The 17,142-nt window shown below is 39.0% G+C and overlaps 1 protein-coding gene across 2 annotated transcripts in view; it reads right to left on the bottom strand.

Moving 5' to 3' along the window:
* The window catches only part of wdr17 (WD repeat domain 17), a 391,349-nt gene that overhangs the window by 32,397 nt on the left and 341,810 nt on the right, over positions 1–17,142 (bottom strand). For both annotated transcript variants that reach the window (XM_060924889.1, XM_060924890.1), the window contains 2 exons: positions 2,147–2,302; positions 1,836–1,900 (listed from right to left, as the gene is read on the bottom strand). In XM_060924889.1, the coding sequence (XP_060780872.1) occupies positions 1,836–1,900; positions 2,147–2,302 (221 nt within the window). The remainder of the gene's footprint in view (positions 1–1,835; positions 1,901–2,146; positions 2,303–17,142) is intronic.

Genomic DNA, 17,142 nt, shown 5'->3' with positions numbered 1-17,142 from the left:
ATTTCGGGATTGGGTTTTGCTTGTTATGTAGTGGTTCTGTGTTAGTCTCTAGCAAACAGAAAGCCGCTGCCTAGAAGTATTTGAATCTACATGAATCACATCACCAACCGACTTCCTGTACCCTGGTTGTCACAACTCTGAATTCCATGGCACTGGTCTCAGCCATTCATGTCTACTGGCCGCGAGTGAGTGTCACTTCCGTATGGAAGCCCGCCTTCTGCAGATTTCTGACTTTTTATCTCGAAAATTTTGACTTTTTTTCTCGAAAATTTCGACTTCTTTTCTCGAAAATTTCGACTTCTTTTCTCGAAAATTCTGAGTTTCTTTCTCAGAAATTAAAAAAAAAAATGTATTTCTTAGTGGCACTATCGCTCTTCCGTACCAGCATGATTTGATAACATACCCATGTTGGCTAGCCAGCCATTTTCTTGGCCCTTCAAAGAAAGAAAGAAAGAAAGAAAGAAAGAAAGAAAGAAAGAAAGAGCAAAGGAAATAGCAAAAGAAATAATGAAAAACATTGATTTTCTTATTCTTTTATTTTTATTTCTGCATTTATTTTCTTATTCTTTTATACATTTTTATTCTTCTTTTTTTATTTCTTCATTTATTTTCCTATTATTTTATATATTTTTTATTCTTTTATTTTTTATTTCTTCATTTATTTTCCTATTCTTTTTTTAGTTTTAGTTCTGTATTTATTTTCCTATTGTTTTGTGTATTTTTATTTCTGCATTTATTTTCTTTTCCATTTATTTTTATTTCTGCATATTCCTGCATTTATTTTCCTATTTTTATTTTAATTCTGCATTTATTTTCTTCTTCATGTATTTCCATTTCTGCATATTTCAGCATTTATTTTTCGTATTTTATTTCCGCATTTATTTTTCTATTCTTTTATTTTTATGTTTATTTTTATTTTTACATTCATTTTCCTATTCTTTTATTTTTATTTCTGCATTTTTCTTATTCTTTTATATTAATTTTCTTATTCTTATCACATCACCAACCGACTTCCTGTACCCCGGTTGTCACAACTCTGAATTCCATGGCTCTGGTCTCAGCCATTCATGTCTACTGGCCGCGAGTGAGTGTCACTTCCATATGGAAGCCCGCCTTCTGCAGATTTCTGACTTTTTTTCTCGAAAATTTCGACTTTTTTTCTCAAAAATTTCGACTTTTTTTCTCAAATTTCGACTTTTTTTCTCGAAAATTTCGACTTTAATCTCAAAAATTCTGAGTTTTTTTCTCAGAAGTTTCCAAATAAAATATAAAACCCTGGCCCTATTGCTCTGCTGTATGCTGGCTGTATGGAAAAGAGAGAGAAAAAAACAACCCTATGTAACACAACTGGATCATTCTTTTAAAATTTTATTTTCTTATTCTATTACATTTTTATGTCATTCATGTGACTCCATAGCGTAGCTATAGTGTATAAAATTACCATGCACTACAAACTGCATCAAATTCCTTGCTGTGTAATTAAAATTGCTACCTTAATTGCAAAATTGAATTACGTTCTAAAATAAATAAATAAATAAATAAATAATCCCAATGCACTTTATTCTTCATTTTTTTATCCTTCTGGGATTAATAAATATCCTTTTGGAATCAATAAATATTTTTAAACCAAGTAATATTAAAGTGTATTTCAACATTGTTTCAATAAACATCTGGCTCTAAAACGGATCCCATTCACCAGTCCAACTCACAATCTGGTAATGTTCTATTCTGATGGATTTTACACTTATCAGAGTTTAGTTTATCGCTCTGAATGTGTCACAGTGTTGCACAGATAAAGTAAATAAATCGGATGAATCTGGCTTTGTGGAACACACCTTTGCATTAGCTTCTTCCAGTATTTCATGGAGACACCGGGAGCCACGGACAACGCCTTCTCCCACTGAACAAAATCAAGAAGCGCTCATGAACTCTCGGTCAAAACAGCAACAGTGAGAAAGACATCGGAGCGTTCGGCCATCACAACTCACATCAATTCAGTGTTTTAAATTCTCTTATCTAGCAATTCAGGATAAATTTGGTGTGTTTTAAATGTTTATTTAAATATAAAGCGAGAAAAATATTCACGATACACTTCCGTGGCTCTCAATAGATGGAGCTGGATGAAGAGATTCTGAAGAGATTTTACCTCTCCCAGCTCGACCATGAGTTCACAGTATCTCTGGATCTGTCCCAATCTCAGATGGATTTCTGCTGCAGCTTTCAGTCTTTCCTCCTTACTGGGTGCTCCAATCCCTCCGCCAAACTTCGACATCTTCACGATAGTCAGCTCCTGGGCCTCCGACTGCAGTAACAAAAGAGAATAATAGGAAATATATTGATCATAGCAACCATGTAAGACTAAAAATCAACTAAACCAGCCATTAATACCACAACATTACATATTGTCCTTCTTCAATACTCAAACACTTCCTGTTTATCGATGATATACGGTACAGATGGTTCAAACATTTAGTCAGTGTGCGAAGTCTTGCCAATCTTATACTTGTATAAGTTCCGAGCTTTTTATTCTGTGCCTGCTATTTTCATGTTTTGAACCTTAATTAGAGCCCGAGCACTGGAGATATGTGCCCTCTGGTGTCCACCAGAGGGTGCTGCACCAAGGTCCAAGGCTCTATTATTTTCCTAAGGATTACTCTTATTATTCTTCAGGTTCTTTTTCTTCAAGACTTGGCCATTTTTGAGGTGGTTCTCATGGGCGAAGACTCACGAAATTTGGTACACACATCAGTCCTGGCCACCGGTACTCAGAGATAGAGGCTTGGCCCCAGGTATGTCCGGGGGACCCCATAGCGCCCCCACATGACATTGAGACTTTTGTCTGGTATATAGTTTCACCTATCCATGTCAAATTTGGTAGGTGTGTGGAGAGCCCCAAGACAAACAAAATTGTAATGGACATCATATTAGCCATACTCAACAGGAAGTGAGTTATTTTTGGGTTTGTGTGTTTTGATATTCTCCTCCAAGGCATTTTGTTGGATTCATGTCAGATTTGGTATACTGGAGGTGCTCGGGCCCTTCATCACCACTTGCAGCTATAGTTATTATTCGGATTTGTGCTTTATCTGGTCTATTCATGATTTTCGGTCTTTGACCATTGCTCACACATCTCCTGCATTCTTCTATGCTTCATTTTGAAATGAAAGAAATTCGCATGTTATATTTATATGTACTGTTTTCTTCCGAGTTAAATTTAGATAAACTGGGAAATCAAGTTTGGAAATCAAAGTGAAACATCGCCCTGGAGAACAATTTCTATGCATGCAAAACCAATCATACACCATTTTCTGTTGCAACAAGTTGTAAATGAATAAGTTACACCATAACAGGAAAAATTTATATATATATCAAGCAGACTGCACTGGTAAGGTAATATTCAGGTGCAGAGATGTTTTAATTATAAAGAGTGAATCCAAGCAAGTTGACAAAATCCTAATCCAAACACTGGCAATGTGACCAACATAGTCAAACCAACCAACCAACCAATGGGGAAAACCCAAGAGGAAAAATAAAGATCTTTATTTTTTTCGTGGTGCAGTTTGCATCAAATACTGCACTCTGATTGGCTGGCGAACGGGTCCGTATCCTGTAGACCCCGGTTATGGACCTCTGGCACCTCGCTCGTTCACAACAACAACAACAAACATAGGAGCAATTTTTATCAACATTTATCTTTTTTATAAGATTTATTTATAAGATTATCAAAAATCTGATAAATTTTTGCCAGCATTTCTCAGGAGAATAGCATTAATTTTACATCATGGATAGCGATAATGACAGTGTTCACAGCGAAAGCGAGTTTTACTACCCTGAGGAAGAAGAAATAAAAGAAAACATTTCAGGAGAAAGCTAAAAACCTCTAACTGTTGCTAACGCCGAGCAAAAACATGGCTGAATCCTGAATGACTCAATTTTGTATAAATAGGGGACTACATAGGCGGCACAATGTAGTTTTTTTCCTGCCATGGAAGTGCACTTGTATACCGAGGAGGAAGCAGTTTGCATTACAGCCGTGAATGAGGATTCAAAATGGCGGCTCGGCTCGGTTTTCCCTTTCGGGCGCTCTCGTTTTCTGTTAGAATTTGGTAAAGAAAAAAATAAATATATTATTTACCAGCTTAAGGTCGGTTTGTATGGTGAAATACCGTGACCTCGGCCTTAAATACTGACCTCGGCCCAGAGGGCCTCGCTCAGTACTTTCAAGACCTCGGTCACAGTATTTCACCATACGGACCTCCCAGCTGGTAAATAACACATATATATATATATTCAGCAGTCGAGTATATTTCCAATGTATTGCTGCATGAATAGTCCTGGCTGTATATTCAACAATATGGCTTCCACACTCATTATTCAGCAACACGTAAAACAGCACTTGATCCAGCACACCCTACTGTACTGCATTTTTTCACCCTGATAGTTAATTGGTGCACCATTTCATGGAGCTACAAAATACTAAACCATACTATGTCATGAAATTGCAGTGTGTGCATGGGATACACTTTATTTTATCATGCTTTTAATTCACTATTTTGACTCAGATGAATAAGAACATTGCACTGATGTTTCAGTTGAGTTCATGCACTCTCCTTTAATGACAGTGTACTCACGGACTGAAGGATAATCTGACCAACTCTGTGCAACAGCCTTCTTTTGATTAAAAATGTACAAACGAGTACAAAATATCACAGCATAAATTTACAAGATCAGACCAAAATCTGTGGTGGTGTGGAGTTAAAAAAACATTATTCAGCACAACAAATGAATTCCATAACATCTGTGTGAGCTAATTCCCTGGAGCTGTTCCAGATTGAGAAAATAACAGGAAATATGATAAAACTCTCCACCAATGCAATTCTTTTTGGAACAGGAAGATTCAGTTTCTCTAAGTCATCTTGAATTAGCCACGCCCACTTTGATCTCAGAAGTAATCAGTTCCTGTTTCTAGAGAAGGATTCAAGTATGAGGAACCAGAAGAAGCTTCAAAAATCCCTAAAATTGGTGCTGCCTTCTGTCTGGGCTTCCCCCCCCCCCCCGCCTTGATCATTTAATACAGAATAAAATTTACAACCCCAATTCCAAACTAGACTGCATTTCCACAGAGAAAACACAGTGTGCTTGTTGAGCTGTAGCAGAACAGTTATCACGCTAACAGCTAGCATGCTAATATGCTAACAGCTAACATGGTAACAGCTAGCATGCTAACACAATAAAAGATAACATGCTAACATTGAGCATGCTAACATGCTAACAACTGGCATGCCAACATGTTAACAGCTTGCATATGAGCATGCTAACTGATAACATGTTAACAGCTAGCATGTTAACATGCTAATGCGAACATGCCGAAAGCTAGCATGCTAACATGCCAACAGCTGGCATGCTAACAGTTAGTATTCTAACATGCTAAGCCTAACATGTTAACAGCTAGCATGCTAAGGCAAACACACTAACATATCATGGCTAACATGCTAACTGTTAGCATGACAACATGCTAATGCTAACATGTTAACAGCTAGCATGCTAAAATGCTAATGATTAACATGTTAACTGTTAGCATGCTAACATACTGAGGTTAATATGCTAACAGCTAGCATGCTAATATGCTAACAGATAACATGCTAACATACTTTGGCCAACATGTAAACTGTTAGCATGCTAACACACTGAGGCTAATATGCTAACAGCTAGCATGCTAATATGCGAATGGCTAACATACTTTGACTAACATGTTAACTGTTAGCATGCTAGCATGCTAATGCTAACATGTTAACAGCTAGCATGTTAACACACTGAGACTAATGTGCTAACAGCTAGCATGCTAATATGCTAATGGCTAACATGCTAACAGCTAACATGCTAACATACTTAGATTAGATTAGATTAGATTAGATAGAACTTTATTGATCCCTTTGGGCGGGTTCCCTCAGGGAAATTAAAATTCCAGTAGCATCATTACAGGATAAACAGAGAATAGAAATAGAGGAAAACTTCTAGATAAATTAAATTAGGTATTTACATATACAAATATAAAAAAGAATAAGAATAAGATATGGGGAAGAGGAAGGAAAGAAAAAACTTTGGCCAACATGTTAACTGTTAGCATGCTAACATGCCAACAGCTCCCATGTTAGCATGCAAGCATGTTAATGCTAACATTCTAACACTTAGCATGTTAACATGCTAAGGCTAAGATGGTAACATGCTCACTTGCTAACAGCTAGCATGGTAATATGCAGCAACTGCGGGCGTATTTGTACGTCTCGCATCGGCTTGGTGAGTCACCAAAAGACACATCAAAAGTAGACAACTATTTGCCCAAAGGCGAGGTCTGCCTTTTGGAGACAGCTCATTCCATCATCATCATCATGCTAACTGGTAACATGCTAACAGCGATCATGCTAACAGGCTTATATACTAACTGCTAGCATGTGTGTGGGTCTGTGTGCGCACGTGCGCGTTGAAGTTGATTTGTTGCCAAAGTCTCAAATGAGCAGATCCTTGCCAAATGCATTCTGTCCTAGGGGGGAACGGAGGGATGATTCAGTCAAGCTACCAATAATTAGCAGCAGTGTGAACAAATAAGAAATTAATTTACTGTTTAAATAAATATATTTCTTCAAATAATGAGAAGAAAATAAAGAAAGATGAAAACAGTGATTTAAAAAAAAAATGAAAGGATGTGTGTAATTCCACTGATCACTGATATGAAGGAGATGTTTATTTAACATTCATGGAAAGAGTCTCAGTCAGAGGTAAAGCCGGAAGTAAGTTCTCCGACATCTTGAGGACAGAGGAGTTTACGCTTTTTGTGGTTTCTTGGTAACATGACGAGCTGCAGGCTGTGGTTTTTTTTTTTCCTCTTATTAACTTCAAAAAGTGGGCGGCATGGTGGTGTAGTGGTTAGCGCTTTCGCCTCACAGCAAGAAGGTCCGGGTTCGAGCCCCGTGGCCGGCGAGGGCCTTTCTGTGTGGAGTTTGCATGTTCTCCCCGTGTCCGCGTGGGTTTCCTCCGGGTGCTCCGGTTTCCCCCACAGTCCAAAGACATGCAGGTTAGGTTAACTGGTGACTCTAAATTGACCGTAGGTGTGAATGTGAGTGTGAATGGTTGTCTGTGTCTATGTGTCAGCCCTGTGATGACCTGGCGACTTGTCCAGGGTGTACCCCACCTTTCGCCCGTAGTCAGCTGGGATAGGCTCCAGCTTGCCTGCGACCCTGTAGAACAGGATAAAGCGGCTACAGATAATGAGATGAACTTCAAAAAGGAGGAAAAAAACAAAAGAGAGGCTGGTTGGGAATAACCGCGGGAGTAACTTCTTCGACAGCGTGCCTTAACATTAAATGTAACTCAAAATGGATAAAAATATACACTACCGTTCAAAAGTTTGGGGTCACTTTGAAATGTCGTTATTTTTGAAAGAAAAGCACTGTTCTTTTCAATGAAGATCACTTTAAACTAATCAGAAATCCACTCTATACATTGCTAATGTGGTAAATGACTATTCTAGCTGCAAATGTCTGGTTTTTGGTGCAATATCTCCATAGGTGTATAGAGGCCCATTTCCAGCAACTCTCACTCCAGTGTTCTAATGGTACAATGTGTTTGCTCATTGCCTCAGAAGCAGGGCTTTGAACCGGAATTTTTTTCCTATTGGTTCGTTCCGAACAGAAACGGAATTTTAACGTTTCCGGTTTTGGGTTCCACCATTAAATAGACGTTCCCGAACCGGTTAGAACAAAAAAATTTCGTTCCCGGAACGGTTAATTACGTTCCCTGTCAGCTGTTTAACAAATGGCTATAAAATGATGTCTCTGTCTCATCCAGCTTAAGCCAAATGTAGGCTAATTCTATTACAACCTTCATTAAATAAGACAAGAAATAATTCAAAACAATTATTATTTCAAATGTTGGCGATTTGGATTCTCAGTATGTCTTCCCATCTACACAAACAGAAAAAGTGCCAAAAATGAAAGATAATTCGTTTAGTGTGTTACCAAAGGCTAGTCAGGCCCTATAGAGGGCTACCGCATGACGTCACCGCGCCGCGAGATTTTGTTAGGCGCCATATTGGAAGTACACATCTATGCAAGTACATACATACATAAAACAAACTACACCTGAAATGTAGCCAGGGCCGGTTCTGCCCTAATCTGGACCCGGGTGCAACATCGCGCAACCCCCCCCCCCAAAAAAAACACCAGTCTAAATCAGGACAACCATCACATAACTATAACTATAAACATTTTATATCAACTATTTTAACTAAATGGGCTATAATAAATAAGCCTGCAGGCAGCCACGGCGGGCTGCCTCAGAAAAGTAACCATTCAATGACACAACTGAAAGCCTGCAGCCACGGTGGGCTGCCTCAGAAAAGTAACCATTTGTCCTACCTTAAAACTCGTTTTGCATTTTCTGCCTCCTTTTTTTTATTTTCGACCCTCCGTTTATTTTCTTTCCTTTTCTGAAAACCCGATTTGTGTCCAGACATTTTGTTCTGCTACCAATGAACTAACTCGTCAGGTCTCGTCTCTCGAGCCCGCGATGATTCCCGTGGGAGGGGCAACAACTGATACATTTTTAGAAACAGCCAATAGGGAGGTTGCAACGTTCAGGCTCTTCTTTGCTCAGACACTCAGTAATTCACCTAGTATTCACTAGCAGTCCACCTTCCCGCTCTCTCCATTCAATCAGCGAACGTCACACAGGAAGTGAACCCCAGCGGGTCATAGAAACTTCCGCAGGAGAAGAATGACTATTTGTAGGCTACAGAAACTTTGAGGAACGAAATAAAAACCGGTATTAACCGGTTACCATTATTTTTAATAAGCGTTTCTGTTCCGGAACATAAAAAATAATAAAGTTTCTGGTTTCGTTTCTGTTCCATGTGAAATAGAAAAAGTTCCCGGTTTTCGTTTTCGTTCCTTGAACCGGTTCAAAGCCCTGCTCAGAAGGCTAATGGATGATTAGAAAACCCTTGTACAATCATGTTAGCACAGCTGAAAACAGTTGAGCTCTTTAGAGAAGCTATAAAACTGACCTTCCTTTGAGCAGATTGAGTTTCTGGAGCATCACATTTGTGGGGTCGATTAAATGCTCAAAATGGCCAGAAAAATGTCTTGACTATATTTTCTATTCATTTTACAACTTATGGTGGGAAATAAAAGTGTGACTTTTCATGGAAAACACAAAATTGTCTGGGTGACCCCAAACTTTTGAACGGTAACATCATTCTTTCATAAAAAAAAAAATAACTGGAAAACAGCTGAGGTATAAGAGCCATTTAGGGAAACTGTAACCGCATGTCATCAATCTCGCTGAAATGGTGATTGACTTCCATTTTGGTTGAAATGCTCAAAAAAAAGGGTGTACTTACTTTTTCACATAATTAATACATTTTAAAGAGGAAGTAGAGTATAAAAGGAAGTACAGTATAAAAAGGTCAGTGCATGACCATGATCCCATAACGCTGGAATAAACAGAAACTATATCTAAGGTGTTGTTTTGTCTCTCTAAGCGACCTTGTATTAGACACGCCCACTCCAGTCTCCGGTCTCGGGTCTGATCAGTTTCTGTTTCCTGAGAACCGAGTCCTCACTGTGAGGGAAAGAGAGAGCTACGGAAAGAGAAGGAGCTTCAGAAGCTGCCAAAAGAAGAAGAAAAAAAAAACAAACGGTATGTGTGAACGTTTTACTTTTTAACAGTATGATGATGGCTTTAGAGTGGAATGTATTTATTACTGAACTGTAACTGGAATAGAACAAAAAAGTAAAAACGTACAGTGCTGTGCAAAAGTCTTGGCACCCTGTAGATATATATATATATATATATATATATATATATATATATATATATATATATATTTTTTTTTTTTCATACAAACTTTATCGAGTTCTATTTTATGACTTCGACATCATCGAGTCACAACATTACAAAAACATTTTAGAGTTCCAAACATTCTTTTTTTTTTTCCCCAGGCATAAAATTAAATGTTACAGGGAAAAAAAAAAAAAAAGTTTGTATCTGAGCAGTATATTCCCTAAGAGAGCACTTTTCAGATTAAAAAAGAAAGCATAATGAAGGCTGCTGGGTTTTGGTGTAAAATGAAGAAGTGAGTGTGACAGTCAAAGTGTCCAGAAGAACTGCGGCTGGTTCTGTAAGATGCTCAGGAAAACCTACAGATCATTTCCGGGCAATTCCATGTAAATGTCAACCTCACCATGCAAAATTAAAGCAACATGTAATACATCAAAACCACTCCCAGAGATCTCACCTAGGCCTGTATTTTACAGATGTGAATAAGTTGAACCAATCTGTAACCAACCTGATGTGTCACTGTCAGTCTTTCTTTCTTATAATGTAAACCCCAAGCTAAAATCAACTTTGATCATGTACAATTCTATATTATTGCCACAAGCCACAGAAATGTATGCTAAAATCCACAAAACAGCAAATCAATAGCCATCCTAAATATTATTTAAGAACTTTGACAGTTTTAGCTGATATTTAGAGAGTTTTTCAAAGGGTTATGGTGGTTAAATTGCTGATTTTCTAAACATATGCCATGTCTATTTCAGACGCGTCACATCCATAACGGAATTTCGTCACATCCATAACGCTGACTTTTCCTTCCGAAACTCTGCATGAAATACAAAATATTTTAAACAAAGATTTTTTAATATTCACCTTGGACCCCTCTATCAAATGGATATCTCCATTTCGACATTAGGTTTACAATTTCACAGAGTTTGACAAAAATGTACAGTCACCCAAGAAAAGTGATACTTTTTCTGTCACATCCATAACGCATCTTTTATTGGCATTTTCTGGCATGCCCTAGATGTACTATGGGAATTGTTCTTGTTCTATCACTTCTCCAGTATGGTACAGCCTTAAAATATGCAACACCTGTTTAAATACTGGGAGACAATAAAACATGCACTGGGTCATTTGTTGCCATTTTGAGTTCAAGTGTCACGTCCATAACGCTGGAATTGCTCTTCCGCATAAAACTGCACTCACTGGACCTCAGACTACTTTTTTTATTTTTTAAAGCAAAGGATCGTCTCACACCAAATACTGGCTTTGTTTAATTTATTATGGCTTACTGATTACCAGTGTTGTAGTCGAGTCACTAAACCTCGAGTCCGAGTCCAGTCTCGAGTCCCCAGCGTTCAAGTCCGAGTCAAGTCCAAATCATTAAAAAAAAATTTGAGTCAAGTCTGAGTTGAGTCCACTGTTGATCCGAGTCCAGTCCAAGACTCCAAGGCATAGAGCTGGAAGGGCTTGGAGTAATCAGGTAACCCCAGAGGCGGAACAAAGAGCGCTTTTGAGGGAGTGATGAGCGTCCATCATAGTATCAGTCCAGGTCAAAGGCTGTTGCAGTGGACCGTGATGAGAGATTGCAAAACGGAGAATCTTGTATCCATTGTCTGCAGTAATTGATAAGACCCAGAAAAGACATCAGTGCATGCTTAGTTGCAGGGCGTTTTGGCGTTTTGTGTCTAGAATGACAGCCTTGAGAAAGTTCAAAACTTCAAAAGTTCAAATACTTAAGTGTCCATGCAATATTACGACTTGGTCCTGGAAACCTTAAAGCCCTTGTGCGCCAGATGTTGGAGCAGGCGCAAGGAAGTGTCTTGGCAGATTTCTGGTGACTCAGCACGCACCATGTGACGGTGTCTGTTTCAGCGTCATTAACATTAGTTTGTTCCTGAACATGGTGTATGAACAGGTGAATGTGCTTCTCTTTATCAGGGAGCGTGAAGTATTCTGTCAGAGATGGTTGGGAGATGGATGGAAGTGCAGAAGGTGTGTTTATTAATCCAAGTGAAGACGGTAAACAATGCAGAATGGCAGGCAAAATCATAAAACAGTGAAACAGGCGATAGGTTGAGCGAGGCACAAACAGGCTATCGTAGACTCGGCAGAATCAAAGATGAGAAACAGGAAATCAGGGATCAGGAAACCAAACAAGGAACTAAGGCTTAGTAATGTGTCAGCAATGCAACTCAATACTTCACAAAGTAAGTGCGTTATTCATAGTTTTTATATAGGCGTGCTGATTGCGCCTTAATCCTGTGCAGGTGTGAGTTGTTTACAGCGTGCGTGAGAGTCCGCTTGGCGTGCGCGCTGTCTGAAGCACCCCCGAGAGTCTATCTGATGCATGCGGCAAGGCATGCAGGTGTAACGCTCTTGTACGAAATTAGTACAAAAATTAATGTAGATATAAATATCTTATGCCAAATTATTATGGCATGTTACAAAAAATAAAGAAAAAATCCGAGTCCTCGTCTCCAATTTACGAGTCTGAATGCAGTTAATGCACGAGTCCGAGTCATCAGTGCTCAAGTCCAAGTCGAGTCACGAGTCCTTAAAATTAGGGCACGAGTCGGACTCGAGTACTACAAGCCTGATGTTTTGACACTCAGTCCAACTATGGATGATATCAAAGTGATGTCAGTGCATACCCGCTATAGGCCCATATCCAACCTCCCATTCAGTAGGAAGAATGAATGGAAGGTTCATCCATCCATCTATCTATCCATCTATCTATCTATCTATCTATCTATAGGCCTATGTCCCATTAAATCTGGTGTTTTAAATTTTCCCGTAGCTGAATATGACAGTGTCCCTCTGTCTGTCTAGCTGTCTGTCCGTGTGATTACCTGTCTATCTGCTCAACATAGACTATGATAAACAAGCATTATTATTCTGGCCACATTCACTGGATATGAGCAATCGCACGCTCTGATTGGCTTCTCTACTACTAGGATATCAGCTCATATACTGTGAGTAGAGAAAAACAAAATGGCGGAGCGTGTTGCTGAACCAACCGAGGATGAAATAAAAACTACTCGAAAACAAAATCCCAAAAAATACAACAAAAAAGCAACAAAATATGGAATAAAAGTATTTGATGGTAAGAACTTATCTTTTTTTTATTTTTTAAGAATTATTATTATTATTATTATTATTATTATTATTATTATTATTATTATGATGGCATTTTTCACAAATTGCTCCAGTCATTTCGCCGGTTTGTTTACATTCGAAGCGGAAATGATTTTGTCGGATGTTTCTGCATAAAAGTTTTTATTTATCAAATTTGCAAAAAAATAAAAACACTGTTTTTCAAAATCCAGTGAATGTGGATAGAATAAAACAGTTATTCCACTCAATCTCGTCGTACATGAATTATAGACAACTATCAGCTCATGTACGACTCGATTTCGTGGAATAATTGTTAAATGTACCAAGCAGGTAATTTAATGTTGAATATGTTTACTATATTTCATTTTTTATAGACCCGGTGATAAAGTCTGACCATGCCCAGAATACGGACGCTGAACGAATTATCCCAGCTACAGGAGTCTGGATTTGGGTGGCCGAGGCCAAGACATGGCCTCCAGCTGCTCTACTGGTTTGTTAACAAATACATCGATTTTGATGACGACAACAACATGTGCTGGCGTTACGATCCAGAGAAAAGATTTTTTGGCTTCCATCCTTTTGAGAACAGATACGACGAGAATCTTCGGCTCCTTCCTGATACCGGCCTTCCCTATTACGAAGTGGGAAATCTGAGCAGACCAAGAGCACACAGACTGCCCAAATACGTCCGGAGAGGTTACACCGGCTACCATGACGACAGTAATATGGACCGCATCATCGTCAGCGTTAATGATGAGTACTTTGACAGAGTTTATGTGACTGAGCATCGCGGCGAGTCAGACTACTACTTTCATGGCACTTTCCGCATCAGCAGGGGCCTCATTCAGATCATCCAGGATTACGAACGAAGCGACTTTCTGTCTGAAATGGGCGTCTGAAGAGCATAACCAATCAACAAATTCAACCAATCAACAAATTAACCACATTTAATTGATAATTGGGTTAAATTTCACTAGCCACACCCAGGCATGATTACTGCCAGACCTGTTCAATCTAAAAATCACATAAATAGAACCAGGCTGGCAATGTGAAGTCGGCTAATAGATCTTAAAAAGACGCTGCGAAGTAAAGAGTTACAAAAACAGATGCGCTACAAAATAATTTAAATCTATCAGTCTGGAAAGGGTTAAAAAGCTATTGCCAAGGCTCTGGGACTCCACAGCGAGAGCCGTTATCTACAAATGGAAAAAAAACTTGGAACATGCTACTATGCTACTAATTTTTCATTGCCAAGTATTCGCAAATTAAACCCGTCACGAGCTGTAGTGTGAGCAGGGTCTTACATAAATCATAGGTTTACAGTATATTAATGCTGATAGTTCTGATATGTTACCGTTTCTATAGACCCCTTGCGCATGACATCACACATCACGTGATAATTTCACCTGGGGGAAAACAGACACCGTGTAAACTTCGTGTAAGCAAGGCTCAATCTAGCCTGGGCCCGCCCATCCTAAGCGTGACGCAACACGAGGGCCTGTTGCGAGCTTAGTCTGGCCAGGCAAGCTATCTCCAGCTCTTCCAAGCTCCCGAAAAATCGGGAGCCAATCAACTTTGAGCATCTCCAACAGCCCTGGGTAGAGGCGTGTTCAAGGCAGTGACGTAGTAGAACTGCGACCGGAAGCCATAGATTGTTTACAGAATCTATGCCGGAAGTGCTTCATTCACTAGAAACATTACGAACATGGAGCAAGTTCTCATTGAAAACGGAGCAAAGAGCAGCCCTGGAGGTATTTATTGAAAGGAAGGATGTTTTCGCCTTGCTCCCGACCGGCTTCGGTAAGAGTTTAATCTACCAGTTAGCCCCGTCGCGTCACATACGTCAGAGGAAAGAGTGATGTGATTGGTTTAAGCTTCGTCACAGCCTTTTCTGGCTTCGACCAGTAGCAAACTGAGGCATTTCAGGGAGGCGGGTCAACCACGCACTTTGGGAAACGGTTGGGCTTAATATCTTTGCCAGACCAAATGCTCACAGAGCTTTGAAGTCGCGTTAGCCAGACTAGGCTCAATCTGTCTTCACTCTGGTTCATTTTTGAGCTGTTTTTCATTGTTCAAATTGAGAAATAGGTAAAAGGTATTACCGTCTCCTCGCTAGCAAGAAAAATGTTAACAAAGAGACGCAAATGCTTCAAGAACAACGAAGAAATGCATGGTTAAAGAGAATATGACGAGAGGAGCTAAGCCTGAAAAAAAAAAACCTGCCAGAGAAATTCGTGATTGTATTTAAAATGCTTTTTTTTTTTTAAATAGAAAGTCAGAAGTGAGTATGGAAGAGTTTGCTTCAGAATCTCATTTTATTCGAGTTAGCTTCTTCATGAAAGTGTTCAAACAAAATCAAATGATTTTCTGACAGATGAACCAACTTCCTTATTCGATACAGAAAATCCAGACTGGGCACCAAACAAACGACGCGGACATAATTCAGTCAAAAAACCAACAAGGGACAAAATCCCTAAAAAAATTCTTTACACAAAGAAGGTTTTCTTGCTTTTGTAGTTTTCTAAACTGCTCTTCCGTGTCGGGACTCTTCGGGGAAAAAGAAGGTATATTCCAACATGTAGCGAATGCTAATGCTAATGCTAGGCCACAAATCCGCGCCGTCATTCCAGTCGTCTCGAGGAATTTTGTACGGCTCATAACCCGACTGAAACTTGCCTTTTGCTGGTTTGCTTTTCTTTTTTAAATTATTATTATAATAATTCCTTTGATGTTTCTGCTTATATTACGAAAATTGTTCTTAGACAGTAATTCATCAAAGTGGTTCTACATACAAATTCAAAGATACCTGGGGAAAATATTATATATATATATATATATATATATATATATATATATATATATACCGTATATATATATATATATATATATATATATATATATATATATATATATATATATATATATATATATGATGAGTGCAATCTTGTTATGTAACGGACGACACGTGCCAGTTTCTTTGTTGATGTTTTAGCTCCGCCCCCAGGTGGAACAGAGCTGCTCATTTCACCTCCTCTGTGTTCCAGAAACATGGGCGGGGCTTAAGTTACATTAAGGGAAGAAGAAAGCTCGTCAATTGTTTCCTTTCAAAAAAAATAAAAAAAAAATCACCTGATAGCACTAGAAAAGGAGCCTAAAAATAAAGACACCCCCCCCACACTTTTTTTTATTAAGAAATTTGTTGGTTTACTTTCAGTTGGATTTTTTTTAAAAATCAGTTTGATTACATACATTTGACGTCAGTGCTGTAATAAATGAAATACTATAACTTGTGTTGAAATCAAACCTGTTTTGCTCACATCACTCCTATTAAGATGCAATTTAAAAAGGAAAAAAAATCTGATGCATTTTAAGCATCAATGATTCATTTGGATTAATCCAGTTAAAACTGTCAACATTGTTTAATCGATTCTACTTTGTGATTTTGGTAAAGTTTATGAATTTACACTTTACATGTACTGTTAATTGTTTGTATAAAATGTCACGAGTTGCACTCTGGTGAATATTTTAACTCTGTAGCCTGCGAGTGCACTGAAGCAAATAAACACCGATTGCTTTCATTGCTGTTTTCTTTTCATAGCGCAGAATGAAATGCCTTTATAAATGAATTAACAGTTAAAAAAACCCAAACAAACAACTTGCGAAAATCACAAACAAACAAAGCAAAACCAAACAAAATCAAAAAAGAAAGCAAAAACAGTGGTAGTAAAAAGAAGTGGAACTGGCCTGAAGAAGAAACCTTTATTTGTCACATGCACACTTCAAGCACAGTGAAATTCATCCTCTGCATTTAACCCATCTGAAGCAGTGAAAACACACACACACACCCAGAGCAGTGGGCAGCCACACCAGAGCCCCCGGGGAGCAGTCAGGGGTTCGGTACCTTGCTCAAGGCACCTCAGCCCAAGGCCGCCCCACGTCAACCTAACTGCATGTCTTTGGACTGTGGGGGAAACCGGAGCACCCGGAGGAAACCCACACAAACACGGGGAGAACATGCAAACTCCACACAGAAAGGCCCTCGCCGGCCCCGAGGCTCGAACCCAGGACCTTCTAGCTGTGAGGTGACTGTGCTAACCACTACACCACCATGCTGCCATCCAGCCATCCATCCATCCATTATCTGTAGCCACTTATCCTGTTCTACGGGGTCGCAGGCAAGCTGGAGCC

Source organism: Neoarius graeffei, chromosome 7 (genome assembly GCF_027579695.1).
Source record: "Neoarius graeffei isolate fNeoGra1 chromosome 7, fNeoGra1.pri, whole genome shotgun sequence".
Taxonomy (NCBI): domain Eukaryota; kingdom Metazoa; phylum Chordata; class Actinopteri; order Siluriformes; family Ariidae; genus Neoarius; species Neoarius graeffei.
The sequence above is the reverse complement of the archived record's forward strand: the minus strand, read 5'-3'. Positions and strand labels throughout refer to the sequence as shown.